At 29.1% G+C, this 22,954-nt stretch overlaps 2 protein-coding genes across 2 annotated transcripts in view; both read left to right on the top strand.

Moving 5' to 3' along the window:
- LOC124910256 (two-pore potassium channel 1-like) overlaps positions 1 to 22,954 on the top strand; it is an 87,660-nt gene that overhangs the window by 41,897 nt on the left and 22,809 nt on the right. The window lies entirely within an intron of this gene.
- LOC124910257 (two-pore potassium channel 1-like) lies at positions 2,417 to 5,745 on the top strand. The gene is made up of 3 exons (XM_047450882.1): positions 2,417 to 2,472; positions 4,543 to 5,349; positions 5,419 to 5,745. The coding sequence occupies exons 2-3, from the start codon at positions 4,553 to 4,555 to the stop codon at positions 5,525 to 5,527; spliced, it is 906 nt and encodes a 301-aa protein (XP_047306838.1). The 5' UTR covers positions 2,417 to 2,472; positions 4,543 to 4,552; the 3' UTR covers positions 5,528 to 5,745.

Genomic DNA, 22,954 nt, shown 5'->3' with positions numbered 1-22,954 from the left:
TTATATGAAAACTTTCGGTTTTTCAATTGAAGAAAACCGAGAGTTAATTAGAAAACTTTTGGTTTTTCCCGTAGGAGTATAACCGAAAGTTTTCTAATTAACTTTCGGTTTTTCCATTTGAAGAAAACCGAGAGTTAATTGGAAAACCTTCGGTTTTTCCCTCAGGAGTAAAACCGAAAGTTTTCTAATTAACTTTCGGTTTTATAATTGAAGAAAACCGAGATTTAATTAGAAAACTCTCGATTTTACTCCTGAGGGAAAAATTGAAGGTTTTCCAATTAACTTTCAATTTTCCATTTGAAGAAAACCGAGAGTTAATTGGAAAACCTTCGGTTTTTCCCTTAGGAGTAAAACCGAGAGGTAATTGTAAAACTTTCGGTTTTTCTATCTGAGGAAAAACCGAGAATTTTTCAATTAACTTTCGGTTTTACTCTAGGGTATCTAAACCGAAAACTCTACGATATCTCTCGATAAACGCCCAATTGATTTTAACGAAAGAGTCAATACCGAGGGATGGCGAGAGTTACAAAAACCTTCGGTAATGTGTATATACCGAAAGTTATAGGGTCAAAATGAGAGTTTTTACTCTCGTTTTTTTACCCATTTTTCACTAATGTGTGTATCTTTTCCCAAACACTAAGGAATCACTAATGAAACGATGGGAGTAGAAGGGATTGGAGAAGGTTTCTGCAAACATCCATGATCTATATTTTCTACAATTCAAAAAGGGAACGAACTTGGATGATATTCTGAAAATTGGGCATATTTATATTGGATCCAACTTTATGAAGTTAAAGAGATGGTCTGAAAAATTGAGTCTTCTAAACAAGACAAAGAAAACAACTCAAATATGGTTTAAACTTAGAAACATCCCAGCACACATGTATAATGTAGAAGCTCTAAGTCACTTTGCTAGTCTATTGGGAAACCATTATATATGGACTCAATTATAGAGGGAGGAGATCACCTTACTTTTGTTAGAATAAGCATTGAAGTGCATCCTCAAAGTACACTTCCAAAGAGCATGGTAGTTGTTGATAGGAATGGAAAGCCCACAGTCTTGGAAATCTCATATGAATGGAGGTCAAACATGTGTGTTTTCTGTAATACTTTCCAACATAATAGTACTAAATGTGCGAAAGCAATTGAGAAAGAACAGAAAATCATGAAAACCCGGAAAACCAAAAAAAAGTAGGAAAATGAAACGAAAGAATCAAGAATAGAAGAACATATTGTGGAAGTCAAGGATAGTAATATAAAAGACAAAAATGAGGAAAATGTAGAGTAAAAAAGCAAGAAGGATTCTGAGAAAGAGGAAAGCAGCGAAAGAAAGAAAGTAAATGGAATCAAGGTGAGGAGGAAAATAAAATTTTCTGTAATGCAAAGGATTATAATGAAAATGGAAGGTGAACCTCAAGTTGTTATTGAGGAAACTCAAGAGGAAAACACACAAAATTTCAAAGATGAAATAGAGAATTCTAAAGCCGGTAAAGAATATTCCAAAACCGATGTGGAGTCTGAAGCTGAAGTAGAAAATAAGAAAGACAATAATACAGAAACTCAAATTGAAGATAACAAAGAAACAATTTTTTCTATCAAATTAGTACGGGCTCGTACAAAGAGAAAATAAAAAATGAGAAACAACAATACTCATCATCATCTTCAATACAATCTCCTTTTATCGTTAGAGAAAGGGGAAAAGAAAAAAGGAAAAGGAAGGGAAAAAATGCATCTTAATGAAAATAGATGACATTTGAAAATCTCATACTGTGATGGTTATGTTTGAATGTAGTCTTTTCTGTTTGTAATCTCTGTTTTTTAGAATGTATGAATGTTACTGATCAATTTTTTTAAGATCTTTTGATTGTAATCTTAATCATAGTTAGGGTTTGTCTAGATCTGATTTTTGATCCTCCCATTTTGAAATTTTAATAAAATAATTTTAACAATTTTCAAAAAAAAAAAATATTAACTGATACAATGATATTTGAAAAAAATAGATTATAATTATTAAAAAAAATATGATTATAATGAGATGATTAGCGAAAATGTTATATTTAATTTTATTTAAAAAATAATATTTTATCATAATTATATTTATTTTTAAATTAAAAAAATAAAAATAATTTTATTTTATTTAATATAATATAAAAGATTTGATTGAAATAGATTAAAAAATTTTAAGTAAAAAATAGACTAAAAAAATGATAATAATTTTTTTTTTTCAATTTTAGATCTAAGTTACATAAAAAAAATATCATTTTTTATAATTAAAATAATTGGTTTTAATTTTAGATATTTTGTTTACAGCAAATAAACTCATTTATTATTATTATTATTATTATTTATTTTTAACAGTTGCATGCCACTATAAATAAATATATATTTTAATTATTGAAAAATTATAAAAAGATGTGATTAGAAAATCTTCAAACAAATCAATCGCAGGCAGAGCATAGCAGCAAGAACATAGTAAGTCTTCTCTCTCCTCCTTCTCTCTCTCACACACTCACACACACAAACAAACTGTAAGAGTGTTTTCAAATGAACAATGAAGTAATGTTCAATGTTCATCATTTGATTTGAAGCTTTCTCTTACTTTTGATTCAATCTTGGATTTCTTCTTCATCATCATCATCACATGATTACATTTTTTGGGTTTTTGGCATCTCTGGAAACCGAGTTCAGATTCAGTTTAAAATTGTGGGTTTTTGGCATCTCTGGATTTGGAGTTCAGATTCAGTTTGAAATTGTGGGTTTTGATTAACTTTTTTTTATCAGTGCAGCTCAAAAGATAATAGATTAAATATGTTGATGGAATTTCTTTTGAATTTTTTAAGTGTGTTGTTTTAACTCTCCATCCCTTGTTTTATAAATATTGCAACTACCCGTCTATGTATTAATTTATTTGTCTATTTGGTAGAAGAATATTATAATATTGTGTAATTTTTTTAATAAAATATACCCCTAAAAGAGCTGCTTCTATCTATTGAATTTCGTATCTACCCATACGAAAAGCATTGTTTGGATTGACTTAAATCTTAACTTAAGTTCGGAAATATTAATTTGGGTAAGTTAATTTGTGTTGGATTAAATTCAAGTTTAGTTTATTTCAGGTTGGGTTAGATTTATCAAAATTATTTAAATTAAAATATTTAATTAAATTATCTTTTATCAATTTAATATAATCCAACTATTTTTCAATTCTAATATATTATCTTAATTTTTAATACGTTGATCTCTATTATTGTAAAAAAAAAATAATTAGAAAATTTAAACTCATTAATAATATATTATTAATTATAGTCTAGTCATAAAAAAACTAGCATATCACTATTATTATAAAACTCTTTAATGAATTAATTTATTTATGAAAATAAACATAGTTTACCATATTCAAGACTTTATTTAGTATAAATTATTTAAATATTATTTAAATAATTCATATTGATCTTATCTATTTTCTTCAACTAATTTAGTAATTAAATTATTAAAATAATTTTAAACAAATCAAAATTATGTTAAACGGATAAAAACGTATAATAATATCAAAAACATATTAAACGGAACAAAAAAAACTAATTAAACTGACCGAAAATGTTAGATGTGTCACAAGTGTATTAAACGGGTCAAAACGTGTTAACATGTCAAAATTTTATTAAACGTGCAAAAACGTGTTTAACGTGCTAAAAACGTGTGAAATTGATTAAAACGAGTTACTTAAAATTAAAAACGTATTAAGCGAGTCAAAATAGGTCAAACGAATTAAATATTAGTTAAATGAGTTAAAAACGTATTAAATAAGTCAAAATGTATTAAATTAGGTAAAACAAATGAAATAATTATTAACCGGATCAAAATTTATTAACTGGGACAAAAACATGTTAAATATTAAACGAGTAAATTACGTCTATTTACACACCTATTTACACAAGATTAAAGCTTCAGGTAACTTTGTTTATTGAAAACGATTTGCATTCTTTTATGTTGAAGAAAAAGTAATAAGAAAACAAATAAGACAGATTACAACAACAAAAATAAATAAAAAATCTATATATGACTTGTCAATTTCTTGCTTTTACACAAAGAATTCAATTATTGAAGTTATTGAAAATCATTCCTTAGTTGTGAATGAGATAATTTCAAATGTTTTTGATGTTATTTCATATTTTTTCTTTTTCTCTTTTAAGTTTATAATAGAGTTCTGTATTTTCTTTATTTGGAGGGAATGTTCTCAATCATAAGAATTAATTGTATTTGTCTTCTCGATCATGAATTATAGTTGGTGATGATACTACCTTCTTAATATTGAGAAACTTTGCAACCCTATTTTTTCATTGGAATGTTGCATTTTATTTTATTTTTCAATTTTGACTTGTAAGTTCTGGAATCACGATTTGTACAACTTTTGCATTAGTTGTGGTTTACCATGTATAAAGTTTTGTTTCTAAAAAAGAAGGTAGCTACAACCATAACCAAAGATTGATAAAATCTTATACTATTTGAGCATGTATCAAATGTTTGGTTTATGTGAAATTTCAGGGTTTCTATAATGGCAGATGACATAGCATTAATGCCCTTAGGATCATCATCTTCCTCAATAAAACTCCCCGTTGAAATCATAGAAAACGAAAAAAACCCATCATTTATTCGTGGAATCCATACAAGTTTTTGGAGAGTAGGATTATTCTTAACCGCCTACATGGGTGTCGGCACAATCTGTTTCTACCTACTCAGAAACCAAATGTCAGGACGTAAAACAAATGGATTTCTCGATGCTATCTATTTCTGCGCAGTAACCATGACCACGGTCGGTTATGGTGATCTTGTGCCCAGCACTGTACTTTCAAAGCTCCTAGCATGTGCTTTAGTCTTCACAGGAATGGCTTTGGTTGGATTCATACTTAGCAATGCTGCTGATCATTTAGTTGAAAAGCAGAAAATTCTGTTAGTCAAGGCATTGCATAGTAAAAATAATGCTGGTCCAGATGTGATTGAAGCGAAATACAAATGTCTTATTGTGTTGTCTGTTTTATTGGTGATGATAGTAACCGGGACTATTTTCTTTGTGAAAGTTGAAAAGTTTGATTTAGTGGATGCGTTCTATTGTGTGTGTTCGACTATTACCACTCTTGGATATGGAGACAAGAGCTTTTCTACGAAAGGTGGTCGTGTTTTCGCGGTGTTTTGGATTTTGACCGCGACTATAGTCTTAGCTCAGCTTTTTCTTTACCTTGCTGAGATGTACACTGAGAGAAGACAAAGGAAATTGGTGAAATGGGTTCTTGAGGGAAAGATGACTAGAAGGGATTTGGAGATTGCTGATATCGATAATGATGGGGTTGTTGGGTAAGTTGTTTTTCTTTCTGAAATGGTTACCTTTTGGTTTGTTTGTTGATTGCTGGTGTGTTTGTACAGGCCAGCTGAATTTGCCATATATAAGTTGAAGGAGATGGGGAAGATCAGTCATGAAGATGTCCTTTTGGTGATGAAAGAGTTTGATGGTTTTGATTTTGATCAATCTTGAACATTATCCTGCTGTGACATAACACTTGCCCAATTGTCTTCTTCAAGGCATTCCTAAACAGCAAAAGATTATGAGATTTCACTTCAAAATATTCAATGTATTTGTTAGATACTAGAGCGAGAGTAATCATAATAAACGTGTCTTTTTTTATTATTTAAGAGATTCTTGAATTATTAGTCTCTTAAAATTTTCTCTAATGAATGAGACTCTTCAAATCTCTTATATAATGTCTAAGTTTTGTTTCACTATATAAGTTGTGTTATAATCGTGTCCTTATTTTCATAAGTTCAATAAAAATAATTTCATTGAAGTTTGTTTCTCTTTCTAAATCTTTATTAACATTTTTTTAATAAGTTTTTCACGATTCGATCATCAAAGTCCTAATTATGATTTCGTTACATGATATCAGAGTTTAGTTACATTCGTGAAAAAAGTATTATGATTTCGTTACATAGTATCAGAGTTTAGTTACATTCATGAAGAAAGTATCATTGTTATTCGATATGTAAATTGGTGGTCGTGTAGCTGGACTCGGTTTGGAGTTGTTAAACCAGTTAAACTATCGGATATGAAAGACTTGAATAGAATCATACTTGGTCGGGGAAGACTTGTGGGACATCGTCATAGACGACGATGATGTAGCTCATGAGGATGTCGCTGAAAATGCAGAAGAATCGAAGAAGTGGAAGAAACTCAACGCAAAGGCATAATATGTGTTGAACAGGTCAATCTCCCATAATCTGTGTGAGCATATCATTGAATGTGGATATGCTCATGAGATTTAGGAAATGCTTGATCGACTTTTCAACAAGAAGAACGAGGCTCGTCTCCAGATGCTTAAAAATGAGTTGACAGTCGCAAAGTAAATCAGATCTGTTTTGGAGCTCTTTCTTAAGGTAAAGAACATATGCTCAAAATTTTCTTTTTTAAACATAAATGAGAAAATTTCAGAGGCTCGAACGAAGACATATATTGTTCGAGGACTTCGACCTGAGTATACACCATTTATCACCCCAATTCAAGGATGGACACAACAATCATCGCTTGAGGAGTTCAAAAATTTATTGTCATCTCAAGAGTTGTTTGTCGCACAAATGGCTGAAACGAGTATAAAGGAGGAGTCGAATAGTGCGTTATTCGTGAAGAAATCGAATTAGAAAAAGGGAAAGTTGAAGAAGGAAGAAATAATTAAGGATTTTTCAAATATTCCTAAAATTCCCTTTAAGTGTTTCAGGTGCGGCAAAACTAGACACTTCAAGAGAAATTATCAAGTAAATTTGGATTGAAATTTTGCTTGTTCAAATATCGAGTATAAGGGAAATTTTAATTATTTAATTAAGTATTATTAATTTTAATTATATATATTTTATATTTATAAAATTAAGTAATTAATTGGTTTAAATTGAGAGAGAGAGAGCTGGTATCTATATATATAATGATGCTTAATTTTTAAAGTGTCCGGATTGTCGGGTCTAGAGCTGTGTGCTTAATTTGGATATATGTGAGAGTAAATGGATACTTGTGTCGGATTGTGGGTTGACCCGCCCATAAACTTAAAACGGTTAAAAATAAAATTAAAAATGTTATAGGTATGGTTCAAACTTGCAACCTAACAAAACAAGTACAACCTTTTAACCAAATAGGCTAATAACACTTTATATTTTAAATTCAACCCAAAATTTGATGAACGTGTAACATTTTAACAATATAAGTTCAACTTTTTAACTAACTAATATATATATATATATATATATATATAATGATGCTTAATTTTTAAAGTGTCCGGATTGTCGGGTCGAGAGCTGTGGTTAATTTGGATATATGTGAGAGTAAATGGATACTTGGGTCGGATTGTGGGTTGACCCACCCATAAACTTAAAACGGATAAAAATTAAATTAAAAATGCTATAGGTATGGTTCGAACTTGCAACCTAACAAAAAAAGTACAACCTTTTAACCAATAGGCTAATAACACTTTATATTTTATCAACCCAAAATTTGAAAAACGCGTGACATTTTAAAATATAAGTTCAACTTTTTAACTTAACTAATCTATATATATATAATGATGCTTAATTTTTAAAGTGTCCGGATTGTCAGGTCGAGAGTTGTGGTTAATTTGGATATATGTGAGAGGAAATGGATACTTGGGTCGAATTTTGGGTTGACCCGCTCATAAAAATTTTACCGTAATATTTTTTTCACGATTTTTTATATTATTAATCGTGCAAATACACGGGATACATGCTAGTAATTAATAAGATTAGAGAAAGTTAAAAATAATTAGTAAGATTGTTAAGAAATTTAGAAAGAAAATGTAAGTAATTTGAAAAAGTGAATGAAAAAAAAGATATTTTAGAAAAATGGAGTGAAATATAGGTAGACAAAAAAATGGCTCAAAACCAAACCGCTGAACGTGGAAAATGGAGATAAAGTTAGTTACAGAGCCTCCGGGTTACAACCTGGGTCATGTTATCCATGGATCCGCCCAATACATGGTACAATGTCATTGGTTAAAAAAAATGAAAAATGTAGAGAGAAAAGTGAGTTTTATTTTTGCAGGTCAATCAGATGGTCATTCCCTCCCTCTTACATTTTTTATTTTTATTTTTTTACTCAATTATTTCTTATATATTTAATACTTATGTGCTATTGGGCTAAAAGCTAAAATTAAGTCCAATAGGCAGAATAATTGGTCTAGTTATTTAAAACAAGCCCAATAGAAAAGTTGGATCAACCCGTTTGTTTAGCTAGGAAGCTCCAAATAAATAACAAATACATTTTACTATTATTTAACTTTTAAGGACCAACTGATATTGGACATGGAAAATTTTCGGGTTTCGGAGACCTGAATCGAATGGCGGACCCAAAGTTGTTCCGAAAAAATCGGGTATTAAATTATTCGAAATATCGGTTCGGAATCGATGGGTACCTGAACCCACACCCGTTTTTTTTTTTTTACTCTTTTTTTACTCATTTCACTACTTTAATATATTTTACTTTTTAACATCTTTTTATTACTTAAACATAAATTGAATCAATTTAATAAACTTTAAACTTTTTAATTTAATTTTATAACATTTAATAATTTATATTAAGTTTTAAAAATTATTTAATATAAAATATTATATTAATTAAAATAAAACCACCTAAATTATATCTTATAAAAATAAATAATATTTATAAGAAAATCAATATTAATAATTAAAAATTAATTCTATCTAATTTATCTAATTATCTTTTTTTTAACCCCTCCCTCGTATCTCCAATTTTTTTAAGTCATTTTATCAAATATTTAATGATAAAAAAGATAAATATGTTTTATTAAAATAAAATAAACTGGAATCAATTGAAATCAATAATAAAAAAAATATTGACATTTGAAATAAAGGAATGAGTTGAATTTAGAATTTTTTTTAACCGGGTCGGTTTCAACTTAAAATTACCCGGAACCGAAAAGCAAACAAATTATCTGAACGGATCAATTTGGTTCCTTCGACTACCCTAATTTTTTCAGTCATTTTACCGCAACTAATCATGAAAAAAAAATAAACATGTTAAAAAAAAAAGAAATTTAAAATTAGAACCGAATTATTTTCTCAGTTATTCGGAATCAAAACCTAAAATTATCCAGAACCAAAAAGTTAACAAATTACCCAAACCAATCTATTTGGTTCCTTCGGGTATCCGACCCGTCGGGGCTAAAATGCCATGCATGCCTAATTGGAGAACTTTAGTCGACTTTACATCAAGGGCGCAAAATCTGAATTATAGCTGTACGAGGTTAAATTATATTTATTTATTTTAATTTTATTATTAAAAAATCATTCTTTTTAATACAATCATTTCTTGTCCTCTAACATTAATTTTTTTATATAAAAAATTAATTAAAATTTATATGATGGTAAATTGTTTTATTTTATAAAATTATTTTAGAATATAAATAACAATAATTTAGTTGATTAAAAGGTTGTATAAAAAAAGGATAACGAATTAGGTATGTAGCCCGCACACACACTTAACTATTTAACTGTCGCCTGACGAGATCGAACTAAAAACTTAAAGTTAATATTCACCTCTTTTGTCACTAAGCTAGAAGAAGGATTAAAAGATTATATATATAAATGAATTTAAGATCAATATAAAATCTAACAACCATGTTCATTATATATATATATATATATATATATATATATATATATATATAATCTAAATGAGTTAAATAAAAAAATATAATTCACATATTTTTCTCTTCTCATCCTTTTAAAAACCAGTGTTCTAAACTTCGCTAGGCGCCAGTTGGGCGCTCGATTGGGGCTAGCGCCTAGACATTTAGGCGGGGACTAGGCGGGGACTAGGCGAAGCCTAGGCGGTGTACTGAAATTTTAATCTTTAACTAGTTACAAAAATCAAGTAGAGAGAAACACAAAAAAAATATATACAATTACAATCGTTAATAACTCATTCCAAATATCAGAATAATAGCACTCAAATCATTCTAACAATCACAAAATTTGATCCAAACTTCCAAACAAAACTACAAGTCTACACCAAAATAAAAATAAAAATCATATTTGATATCCAAACATCACAACAACAATAGGCATAATATAAAATAACATAATAATAATAATAATAATAATAATAATAATAATAATAATAATAATAATAATAATAATAATAATAATAATAATAATAATAAAAAGCTAACTACTCGCTGACAAGTTTCAGGTTTGGATTGATGTAGACAATTCATTGGCATGTTCAGGTTCTCATCATGAAGTAGAGGGTAGAGTGGTTAGTGGGTAGGTTCTAGATAGAATTTAGAAGTTATTTTAGTTAGAAATTACAAAAAAAAAAGAATTGGGCGTCCGATTTGACACACTAGTAAAAATTGCACTATTATCGAGAATTATCGACGAGAGCAAAAAAACGCTTTCGGTGATATTAATATCACCGAGGGAAAAGAGTTGTTTTCGATAATAATTATAATTATAACCGAGAGCAAATGGTTGCTCTCGGCAAAAGATTATGTTTTGCCCTAATTAATAGGGCCGCCCAACTTCCAACCCCTCATTATTCTCTCTCTTCTCTACCTCTCTCTTAGCCGCTCGCCCTCTTCCTTCTTTCATCTTTATTCCAACTCTTTATTCTCTTATTCTCTCTTCTTCCTTTCTCTCTACACATAATATATTGTAGATCTACTCATTCCAAAATATTGTCACAACTTGCTTGGTCTTTTCATCGACACCTTTAGAATATTAATGTCGGTAAGTCATTCTCCATTAATGCCTTAAATCTCCAATCTCTCAATCGGTAAAATAATTTCATTATCTCCGAGAGCTACAAATGCTCTCGCAGATACTCTTTTTCCTTTCACCGATAGCCACATTACCGAGACGCTGCGAGGGCATTTATCACCCTCGGTGAATAATATCACCGAAGGCATTTTCTCTTTCTCCGAAGGTTTTTGCTCTCCTTAAAAATGAATGTTTTTACTAGTGACAACCTATACGCACATGTGCGCCGAAAAGGCGATAGAGCAATTTTTTTCAAACAAATAGAGGCTTTTCGATGCGCTAGACTAGTGTTGAGCGCTTAAGCAGCGCCTAGGCGGGTGCCTGTGCCGAAATTTAGAACACTATTAAAAACATATGTAAAATAATTGAAAATTGTTGTAAAACAACGGACTATTAGCTAATGAAAACACAAAACAAATAAATAGATGGAGAATAATATTCAAACACAAACACAAAGTAGAAAGATTGAAAGAGAAAATTGAGAGATATCTTTTTTATTCATTATAGAAAGTCTATTTATAAGGATGGAGGGTGACATGCATATTGCCACATATATGTCCATATGTTGAGAATAATTAACATCCACTTGTTTCGTGTTTCATATTGCCACATACATGTTCATGTTTTAAGAAGAATTAACATTCACTTGTTTGTTGTTTCATAATAAAACATAATTTTTTTTGGCTCAGATTGAGAGAAATGAAGGCGACGATCCCCGAACATAAGCACGATGCTCGCCAACAACCAAAGGATCACCAAATGACTTGTGACCTAACAAACGCTCAGACACAAGAAACATGAGGAAAGCACGCTCATTTCCCCTTTCGTCTACTCTTCTCCCTCTTCTGATGCTTTTGATCGTAACCCTTAGGATCCCCTTTCAAAAAGTGGACAAAAAGAACATTTGATTTACAAAATCAATGGGGACAAACTGCTTTTGTAGGGGAGATTAAAAGGAAAGGTGATGACGGAAGAAGGGATGCTGGGATTTTGGGATGGACTTTGAAGAGACTAATCTTGAGAAAGATTGGAAGAGGAATGAACCTTGGACTAAAGGGAGTCCACAAAGAAACTGTTAGATAAAATGAGAATTTAAGGGCTTACAAAGGAGAAAAAGAAGAAGCCAGAAAGGGAGACAGTTCAGAAGGCTCGCGGGGATTTCTAGCTTTTGGAGTTGAAAATTTTCCATTCGATTTAAGGTTGGAAGGAAAGGCGAGGAACCTCTCTACTACTTAGAGAATCAATTGCAGATTTGTAATCCATGTAAGCTTTCATCTTGGTTGATTCATCATGTAACTCTAGAAAAAAAAAAGAGGAAACTATTTGAATGAGAAAGGTTAACCTTGTATTTTAGCTGATTGTCTTTTGAGAACATATTGTAAGTTAATTTATAAACGTTTTTATGTGATAATGTTAAACATGTTAGAATGCTGGATAATAATGAAAATGATAAACAAAATCTTAAAATTTCACAACTTTGTTAGTACATGTTTCATTCTTATACTTTAGGTTTAACTGCTTATTTTCAAATAGGCTAGTCATGCTTTGCTGGGTTCGATTAGAGTGTGGATAATTTCTTTCATTAAACCATTCATCAGATGAAGTCAGTGTTATTTTTGACACAATTAGAATCCCACATCGGAAGATTATGGGAGTGAGAGATGTTTCTTAGTATATAAATGAAACTTTCTCACAATTAGAAAAGATTTCCACATCGGAAGATGATGGGAGTTGAGGAAGTTTCTTAGCGTATAAAAAAACTCCCCTCTTTGGTTTATTGCACTCAATACTTGTGTCTCTTCTTCCTTATTAATTGATAACCTTGGTGCTCGGAGACATTGGCAACATTTTGGTCAAACTCTATTATCAAATTATGTTAGTGTGCTTTTCGTTTGTTTATTCTTTTATTTTTTTAGGTTTTTCCCAACAAGTGGTATCAGAGCTGAAGGTTCTTCCTTGGAATGGCGGCTGAGTCTTCAAAAGGGACATCAATTCCTTCGTCATCCCAGACGAGGACACCAATGTAGAATTTGAAGTTTACGATGGAAATCTTTGATAGAACTGGCCATTTCGGCATGTGGCAAGGTGAGGTTCTAGATGTTGCTATTGAGGTCAAAAAGTCAAATGGTATAGAAATAAAAGAATGGAGTATCATGAATCGGTTGGCGTGCAGAACAATTCGATTGTGCTTGTCTAGAGAGTAGAAGTATATCGTGAAGAACGAAATTTCTACACATAAATTATGGCAAACATTGGATGACAAATTTCTGAATATGAGTGGTCAGAATAAGCTCCTAATGAAAAAACGGTTGTTCCGGTTTGATTACCAATCAGTTTTTACTGCATTATATCATGTAGTTAAATCAAAGTTGAATAAAGGCTCTTTTTATGGGACTTATTACTATAGTTAAAGGATATTGCCTCTAGTATTTGGATGCAAAGAAAAACTATTATCAGTAGAGATGTTACTTTTGACGATTATTCAATGTTGAATAAGGTAACACCATACAAAATTGATTGTACTTCGCAACATATGGAGTTTGTGAAGATAAAAATAAGCCCAACTATAAGTGACTCTCCGACGATAGACGAAGAGTCAAATGAGGAAGAGGTTCCACCCAAGAACCTTCACAATAACGTGAATCAATTGTTATGAACAGACCAAGACGAATTATTCAAACACCAGGTTGGTTTATTGACATGGCGGCTTATGCACTTCTAGTCGTAGATGATGTTCCATCCACTTTTTCATATGCCAGTTGAAGTACTGAAAAAGGAAAAAGGAAAAGTGTTATGGAAGATGAGATGCAATCTCTTCAGAAGAATGAGACATGCACGTTGACACATCTACCAAAAGGGAAGAAGATTATTGGTTGTAAATGGATCTTTGCTAAAACCGAAGGATTTCTCAAAAAAAAATGATATTCGTTATAAGGAAAATTTGCTAGCTAAAGATTACGCTCAAAAAGAAGGAAGTTGATTATAATGAGGTATTTTCTCCTGTTGTTAAACACTCTTCCATTAGAATTTGGAGCTAGCTCAACTAGATGTGAACACCGCAGTCCTACACAGTCATTTGAATAAGGAAATTTACATTTATCAATCAAATGAATTCAAAGTTGCTGATAAAGAAAATTGGGTTTACAAGTTAAACAAATCATTGTACGGGTTGAATGAATCGCTGAGACAATGGTGCAAGCGACTTGATAAGTTTATGATGGAGCACAAGTACACAAGAAGAAAATTCAATTCTTGTGTGTATTTGTGCAAATTGCAAGATGAGTCTTACATTTATCTACTCTTGTACATTGATGATATGTTGATAGCATCAAAGAGCCAATATAAAATTGACAAATTGAATGCTCAATTAAATAAAGAGTTTGAGATGAAAGACATGGGAAAAAACAAATTTAAACATTATTTAGATTTGATAAACATATTCCGCGTTTGAGTCGGCGCTGAAGAGCGCCAATTGGAAACATTAAAAACTATTTTTTTAATAATGAAGATTTGTATTGAATATTGTGCCAAAATAGAGATTTAATATTTTTGGCACAATTAAAATTCCACATAGGAAGATGATGGGAGTGATAGAAGTTTCTTAGTATATAAAAGAACTTTTATCACAATTAAAAAAGATTCCCACATCGGAAAATGATGGGAGTTTAGGAAGTTTCTTACTTTATAAAAGAAACTACATCCTCTTTGATTTATTGCACTCAATAATTTTATTTCTTCTTCCTTATTAATTGATAGTCTTAGTGTTCAGAGATGTAAACAATATTTTGACCAAACTCTGTTATCAAATTATGTTAGTTTGATTTTCGTTTGTTTCTTCTTTTATTATGTCAAGTTTTTCCCAACCGTCAAGAATGTTTTTCTTTTACAACTTGTCAAAATGAAGAGTTGACACCCTCATGTGTTAGTTGCATATTGTTCTATTTTGTCTTGTGCTTTCAGTTCTAAAGGAGGTGACGTGAATAGATGGACAGAATGGAAAATGAAGAAAAAAGACTACATTTCAGTATATATTAGAGATTGTTTGTGCAGGTCTCGATTTCTCTTGTTCTTAAGTGAGGTTGTTCAAATACGGGGAATGTCTATTGTAAGTTTTCACTAGTAAAAAAATGAGCATGAGTAAGGGCGAAAGACGTTACTGAAAGTCCTAAAGTCGTTACTGATGACCTTCTGCAACGATATTTATCGTCGTTACCATTCGTTACAGAAACGAGCATTACTAATAATAGAAGAGAATCAGTAACGACCTTTTAAAGTTGTTACTGATGTTTATATTAGTAATGACTATACAACTGTTACTGATATTAACTTCCTATGGTGGGTGGTCACATCCCACATGAGGAGAGATAAAGATGCTTCACAATCCCTAACGGAGGAATCAGAAAGGATAGAGACAACCGTGGGTACAACTCTGAGCTTGATGTAAAAGAGCTTCTTAGTGCGGTTCCGATTATCTAGTTACTGATAACCTTTACTGATCCCCTTTAGAAAATAAATCATTGATGGCGTATCAGTAACGATTATCCTTAAAAGCGTTACTAATACCCTTGTAGAAAAGAAACAACTAATGACGTATCAGTACCGGTTATATGGATAACCGTTACAAATGAAAGTATCGGTAACTGTTATCCTTATAACCGTTACTGATACCCTTATGAAAAGAAACGACTAATGACGTATCAGTAACGACTCTTAAGGAAAAGTCGTTACTGATATTAATTATCAGTAACGGTTTTATATGTCCGTTACTGATATTTATATCAGTAACGGTGCTATATATCTGTTACTGATAAAAACTTTCAGTAAGGTCACTATAGCACCGTTACTAAAATTCGTTACCGTAGCCCTTTTTTCTACTAGTGTTTGTTTGTGAATTCTTAGTCGTCTAGAAAACTCTTTAGTTCTCCATATTCGAAAGTTGTAGTGATGATTGATCCAATAAGAATAATGTTTTTGTTATCAATTTGAAACTTCCTTGATGTTATATTGTATTTGAAAAGCTAATTTTCCGTTTATATTTTGTTTTAGAGTCAATCTATTTGATGTGTCAAGAATAGAATAAATGACCCTTTTTGTTTAAGAAAAAAGTTCGTCTAACCGTATGTACTTGTACAACTAGCTCTATTAGACGTATGAACTAATAAAAGTTCATTTAGGCGTATGTAATTTTAAAAATTGGCTCATTTAGCCTATGTTAGTAAACTCTGTTAATTTTTTTTTAATTTTTTTAATATTTATTATTTAAATATTCATTTTTCTCTCTCTTTCTTCTTTATTAATTATATTTTTCTTCTCTCTTTTCATCTTCTTTATTTTACCTATTTTCTTCTTCTTTCTCTCATCTTCTTTCTTTTTCCCCCTTTCATCTTCTTTTTCTCCATCTTCTTTCTTTTCCCTCTTTCATCTTCTTTCTCAATCAGTTTTCTTCCGATTCAAAGAAGTTTTGCTCAACCAAAGAAGTTTGTTCAACCAAAGAAGCTCGTTCAATCCTCTATTTGGGACTTCAAAGGTTAGTTATCATTCTCCCACTTTAGTGTTTATGTTCAAACTCTACCATTTTTTTTGTGTGCTTACTAAAACTTTAATCCTAAAACTTCACTCATGTTTATGACTAGTTTGTGTTTATGTTAAAATATTAATTATTGTTTTGTTGATAATTATGACAGAAAATTAAGGTTAAAAATGATAGAACATGATGAATCGCCTTTACAATTAAGATATGAAGCAGAAGTGCCTCAATTGGAATTGTCTATAATGGATTGGGATAAGGCTAGCGAAGGATTTGAGACATGAGTTTTGACAAAGTCTAACGGCGGTGGTGGTGTCAGTAAAAATGATAGTGATAGTGACAGTCATGATGACGATGGCAAAAATGAAGATGATGACGATGATGATGATCCGTATATGTGTGAAGATATCAGTACTCACATTTTGTCAAAGCAATCAAGTGAGGTATTCTTTATTGGTATGTCATTTAAAGATCACAATGAATTTAAATCTGCTGTGACAAAGTATTCATGTGAAAAAAGGGTATGTCTATATGCACTAAATGAGTCGGCAAAGGTAAGTTGCTATATTCAAGTACTCACAATAAAAGGGGGTGCAAACAACAAGGCCAAACATCATCGACAAATAATATTGTAAGTTAAATTCAACATTTTTGTTTTGTTAACATAGTTTATATAAGTTTAACATATATGTATTTGAAATAAGTTTTGTGTTGTTAAGATTTTGAGGAGTACTAGAGAATTTGAAGGCATAGGAGTTTACCAAACTAATGATGGAATCACAATTGAAAATGTAAGTTCAGTTTTAATTATTTTTTTGTTGTAATTTACAAATGTGTACTCTATTTTATAGCCTGGAAAACGAAGAAGATGAATGATTGCTACAGTTGACGGTCAAACATCGCAATCCTTACCAACACAAGAGTGTTAGTTGATATTGTGAGATAATTGAGATTTAACAGCACTTTATTTGATAATATACGAGAATTTAGATTTGGCAACTTGTTTGTATTTGAGATCTTTTAGATGTATTTGAGAAATTATTTTTGAAGGTTTTGTGAAAGGTTTGTTCTATTGTAATAGGCCTTCTACTTTTGTGAAAAAGATTTAACAAATTTTTTTGTTAATTTTGTTCTACTATAATGTTTTGAGAAGGGTTTGTTTAATTGTAACATGTCTTTTAATTTTATAAAAAAGATTTAACAATTTGTTTGTAATTTTTTTTCTTAATATAAACAAAAATGAAATTAATAGTCTTTATGTTTAATCTTTGATTTATGATTTATAATTTTTAATAAAATTAAATATTATAGTAAATAATGAACTATTTTGTACATAATATTATGTTATATAAAAAAATAGTAGAAAAAATAAAATAAAATATTCAAATAACAAAAAAAAAATAGTAAAAAGAGATAAATGGATTAATTAATTAATTAATAATAAAAAAATAAAAAAAAAAATAGTAAAAAAAGATAAACAGATTAATTAATTAATAAAAAAGAAAAAGAAAAAAATAAATATTAAAATAATAAATATTAAAAATTTTAAAAATAATTAATAGAATTTACTAACAAAAGTTAAATGAGCCAATTTTTATTATTACATACGTCTAAATCAACTTTTATTAGTTCAAACGTATAATTGAACTATTTACAAGTAAATACGTCTAGATATACTTTTTTTTTTTTTTTTTTTTTTTAATAAAACAAGTTAATGGTGCTCATGCAATTCGATTATCAGAACCCACTTCACATAAATCAAATAAATACGCTCTCAAGCCAACTGGACCAAAGCAGGTCATATATATATATATATATTTCTTTCTTTGAAGTAGATAATCTAATTAATTCCAAAAATATAAAACACCACAAAAAAAAATATTAATTTCCAAAATATAGAGAGAGACCCGTTTGGTTTCTTTTTATTTTTTTTTTTATTTATTTACTTGACTTATATTAAGAAAATTCCAAAAATATATAAAATAAAAAATCATTTCTAATAATAAACAATATATATATATATAATATAATATATATATATATAAATATTATGAATAATAAATTTGAACAAATTTTAGGTTCGTTTGGATTTTTTTTCTTCTTATAAACTAACTTTTTATTTATGTTTGTAGGTACCATTTTTTTAACCTCAATTCTCGTTTACAGGTAATAGCATTTTATTTTATTTTATTACGTTTTAAATTTAGGACCATGATATTGATGCATTCCCTAGAAATAGAATGATACAAAACTAGATACATGTTTAGTCTTGAGTTACCTTTAAACGCATGGCCTAGGATTTGATAAATCAATAAGGTGTAAAATAATATTATTTAAAATGGTCAAAAATTTAAAGTAGAGACTATAACGTGACAGACACGTGAGACATGCGGGAGCCCTTTCTCACATGTAACCAAGCACCGAACCATGAACATAATCTTTAAAATGCATTTGAACATGCAAAATAATTTTTTTTCTAATTTCTCGAATAATAAATTAGGTGATAACTCTAAAAAAGTCAAAAGTAGTCTAAATAGATGTTTTAAATGCACTCTAGTTAAATTTACCATTTTGGTTCCTCGTTTAGAGAAATGTGAATTATGAGGCATGACTATCGAGTAACGAAAGCCCCTTCTCGAGAAGGGTTGATTTTTGACGTTACAATACTCTATAAAAAAAATTATAAAAAAATATCAACCTTTATCACCATCCAAAAATTCGAGTTAGGGTGGACTTAAAAATATATTGGGATGTTTTTAAAAAATAATATAAAAATTATGATAAGTTAAGTAGATAAACGTAGGTTTTTTTTATTGAATTATAGACACAAATAATAAATTAAATTAAAATAAAATAAAATAAAACAAGATGATATCTATGTTTTCAATACTTTTCATGTCATGTCAATGATTTATTTATGTTACTATATATAGGGTCGAGTAAACGGGTAAACTCAACCCGTATTACCCAACCAATATTTAATCCAAATTAAATTTATCCAACTCATAATTCAACCCATATTATTTACTAATATGGGTTGGGTTGAGTATGAGTTGGGTAACCCAATTATTTTATTTTTATTTTTTCATTTAACATGTATTTGACTCATTTAATAAATTTTTATTCGTTTAACACGTTTTTGACATGTTTAACACGTTTTCTACATTTTCATGTTTTTGACATGTTTTGAAATGTTTAACACATTTTTGACATATACGTTTTTCACACGTTTAACACGTTTTTGACACGTTTAGCACGTTTTTGGCAAATTTAACACATTTTGACACAATGGACACTATTTTCATGTTTTGACATGTTTAACACGTTTTGACACGTTTAACACGTTTTGACATGTTTTTCACGGTTTCGACACGTTTAATATGTTTTTCACACGTTTAACACATTTTGACACGATGGACACTATTTTCATGTTTTGACATGTTTAACACGTTTTTGACATGTTTGGCACATTTTTCACGTTTTTGGCATATTTAACACGTTTTGACATGTTTAACATGTTTTTCACAGTTTTCACGTTTTTCACATTCTTAACATGTTTAACACGTTTGTAACATGTTAACACGTTTTCACACATTTTCACGTTTTTGGCACGTTTAACACGTTTTGACACGTTTTCCACGTTTTTGGCACATTTTGACACATTTAACACGTTTTTGACACGTTTAACATGTTTTTCACATTTTTGACACGTATAATACATTTTTCACTCGTTTGATGTCAGATGTGTGAAAAATGTATTAAACGTGTCTAAAATGCCAAAACGTGTTAAATGTGACAAAAACGTGTTAAAACTTATCAAAACGTGTTAACGTGCAAAAAAACATATTAAACATGTCAAAAATATGTTAAATATGTAAAAACGTGTTAAAATATCAAAAAAATGTTAAATGTGCCAAAAACGTGAAAACATGCTAAAAATGTGAAAAACGTGTTAAACGTACCAAAACGTGTTAAATGTGTTAAATGAGTTAAAAACATGTTAAACATGTCAAAAATATATTAAACGTGCCAAAAATGTGAAAAACGTGTTAACGTGTGAAAAACGTGTCAAATATGTCAAAAACGTGTTAAACATGCTAAAAACGTGAAAACATGTTAAACGTGTGAAAAACGTGCTAAACGTGTAAAAACGTGTTAAACATATCAAAAACGTGTTAGAATGTCAAAAACGTGTTAAACGTGCCAAAAACGTGAAAACATGTTAAAACTTATCAAAAACGTGTTAGTTATGTTAAAAACGTGTTAAACGTGCCAAAAACATAAAAAAAATCGTGTTAAACTTGTCAAAAACGCGTTAAATGTATTAAACATGTCAAAAATGTGTTAAACGTGAAAAACGTGTTATTAGTGTGAAAACGTGTTAAACATGTCAAAAATGTGTTAAACGTGCCAAAAAATGTGAAAATGTGTTAAACGTGTGAAAAACGTGTTATAAGTGTGAAAACGTGTTAAAAATATTAAAAATGTGTTAAACATGTGAAAAACGTATTAAACATATCAAAAACGTGTTAAAATGTCAAAACCGTGTTAAACGTGCCAAAAACGTGAAAATCGTGTTAAACTTATCAAAAACGTGTTAACATGTTAGATATGTTAAAACGTGTTAAACCTGCCAAAAATGTAAAAAACGAGTTACTTTGTCAAAAATGCGTTAAACGTATTAAACATGTTTAAAACGTGTTAAAACGTGAAAAACGTGTTATTAGTGTGAAAATGTGTTAAACATGTCAAAAACGTGTTAAACGTGCCAAAAACGTGAAAACGTGTTAAACGTGTGAAAAACGTGTTATAAGTGTGAAAACGTGTTAAAAATATTTAAAATGTGTGAAAAACGTGTTAAACGTATGAAAAACGTGTTAAACATGTCAAAAACGTGTTCGACTTAAAGTTGGAAGATGATTAGTTTATATTGAATTAGTAATAGAGAATTAAACTAAATTTATATAATTTAGGTAATTTGGGTAACTCTAACCCAACCCAAATTAAACTTAACCCATACTCAACCCAACTCATACCCAACCCAACCTATATTAACCAACCCAAATTAATATTTTGAGTTTGAGTTAAGATTGGATTTGGGTAAACCCAAAATTATGTTAACCCCTAACTATATATATATTTTATCAAGTTTTGAATAAGTTATATACAAGTTAAATTACATAATATATGTCAATTTTAATTGGCCTCAATATTCTTCATTTAAATTGAAAGGATAAGGTTGATTTTTGTGTGACTTCACATGTAATTGACCATAAATTGGGAGGATATGATTAAGTCGTCTCATGACCTACCTTGAAGGTCAATGTCTGGTTGATAAAAATGTCCAATTCTTATGCTTCATCCATTTAATGCTTATAATATTTTTAATATATTATTGTGAATTTTAAGGTGGATATTAAACATCTAATACAAATTATCAATCTCGTTTTGAATAGGGGTGGAAAGGGTGTGGAGGCGAGACTAATTTTTCCTTGATTAATTTTATTTTAGCAATCTCATAATTAGTTGAGTTGGTGAATATATAACAAACATAAATAAAATTTTAAATACAAAATAAATTGGATTTGTACGAAAAAATGTTAATGTATGAATATATATATATATATATATATATATATATATATATATATATATATATATATATTATATTTTGAAATGTTATTTTTTTTAAATTAATATTTGAATGTGATACGGATAAAAATAAATATAATTTATAATTTTTTTATTCAAACTATAATCCAAATTAATACACTCCAAATCCACGTTTCTAAATTATGTTTATATTCTAAAATGAAAAATGTTACAAAAAAAATAATAGGATATAAATTTATGAGTGAAAACATATCATGTTTAATAATAAAAGTTAGAAAGCTAGGATTAGGGTTTGCAATTTGTCATTCAAATTTAAATATATATGTTGAATTATCTTTTTTTTTATCTTAGATTATGTGTAATTTTGATTTTACTCAAAATGGTCTGTCTTTATCTTTTATTATACTTAATAATGTGTTTTTACTCAAAATGGTCTGTCTTTATCTTTTATTATACTTAATAATGTCCTTTAAATATATGGATTTTTAATGTAAATCTTAACTCAACTATCGAAATAATATTTTCTCTCTTTTACAAAATTTCTCCAAAATATATATATATTATATATATATATATATATATATATATATATATATAATTAAATTAAATTCAACTACAAATTGTGGGGAAAAAAAAACCACACATAAATTATAAAGACTATTAACTCTAATTTTATTTATAATATCATTGTATTTTTCTTTTAATTAATGTAGAAAATTAATATCACTTTACCTCATTTATTCATTTGCTTCCACCTCTATTTAAGAAAGTTTTAGGTGAAAATAGTACACATAATTTTTTTATCATTTAATACACTTATTGAATTATTAAAATCACCTTTTAATAAACCAAAAAAAATATAGCTTTTATATTTGTACAAGAGATATCATATTTTGTCCAAAAAAATATATAAATTGTAAAAGAAACTAAGTACACAAGCTTTATTTTGAAGATTTTATACTTAATTTATTTTTAAAAATAAATTCA

Source organism: Impatiens glandulifera, chromosome 7 (genome assembly GCF_907164915.1).
Source record: "Impatiens glandulifera chromosome 7, dImpGla2.1, whole genome shotgun sequence".
In the NCBI taxonomy this organism is placed as follows: Eukaryota; Viridiplantae; Streptophyta; class Magnoliopsida; order Ericales; family Balsaminaceae; genus Impatiens; species Impatiens glandulifera.
This window is presented reverse-complemented; position numbering and strand designations above follow the sequence as displayed.

Coding starts and splice junctions, on each gene's coding strand:
- LOC124910257 (XM_047450882.1), top strand. CDS start 4,553: ATGGCAGATGACATAGCATTAATGCCCTTAGGATCATCATCTTCCTCA. Junction 5,350..5,418: donor GATAATGATGGGGTTGTTGG/GTAAGTTGTTTT, acceptor GTGTTTGTACAG/GCCAGCTGAATTTGCCATAT.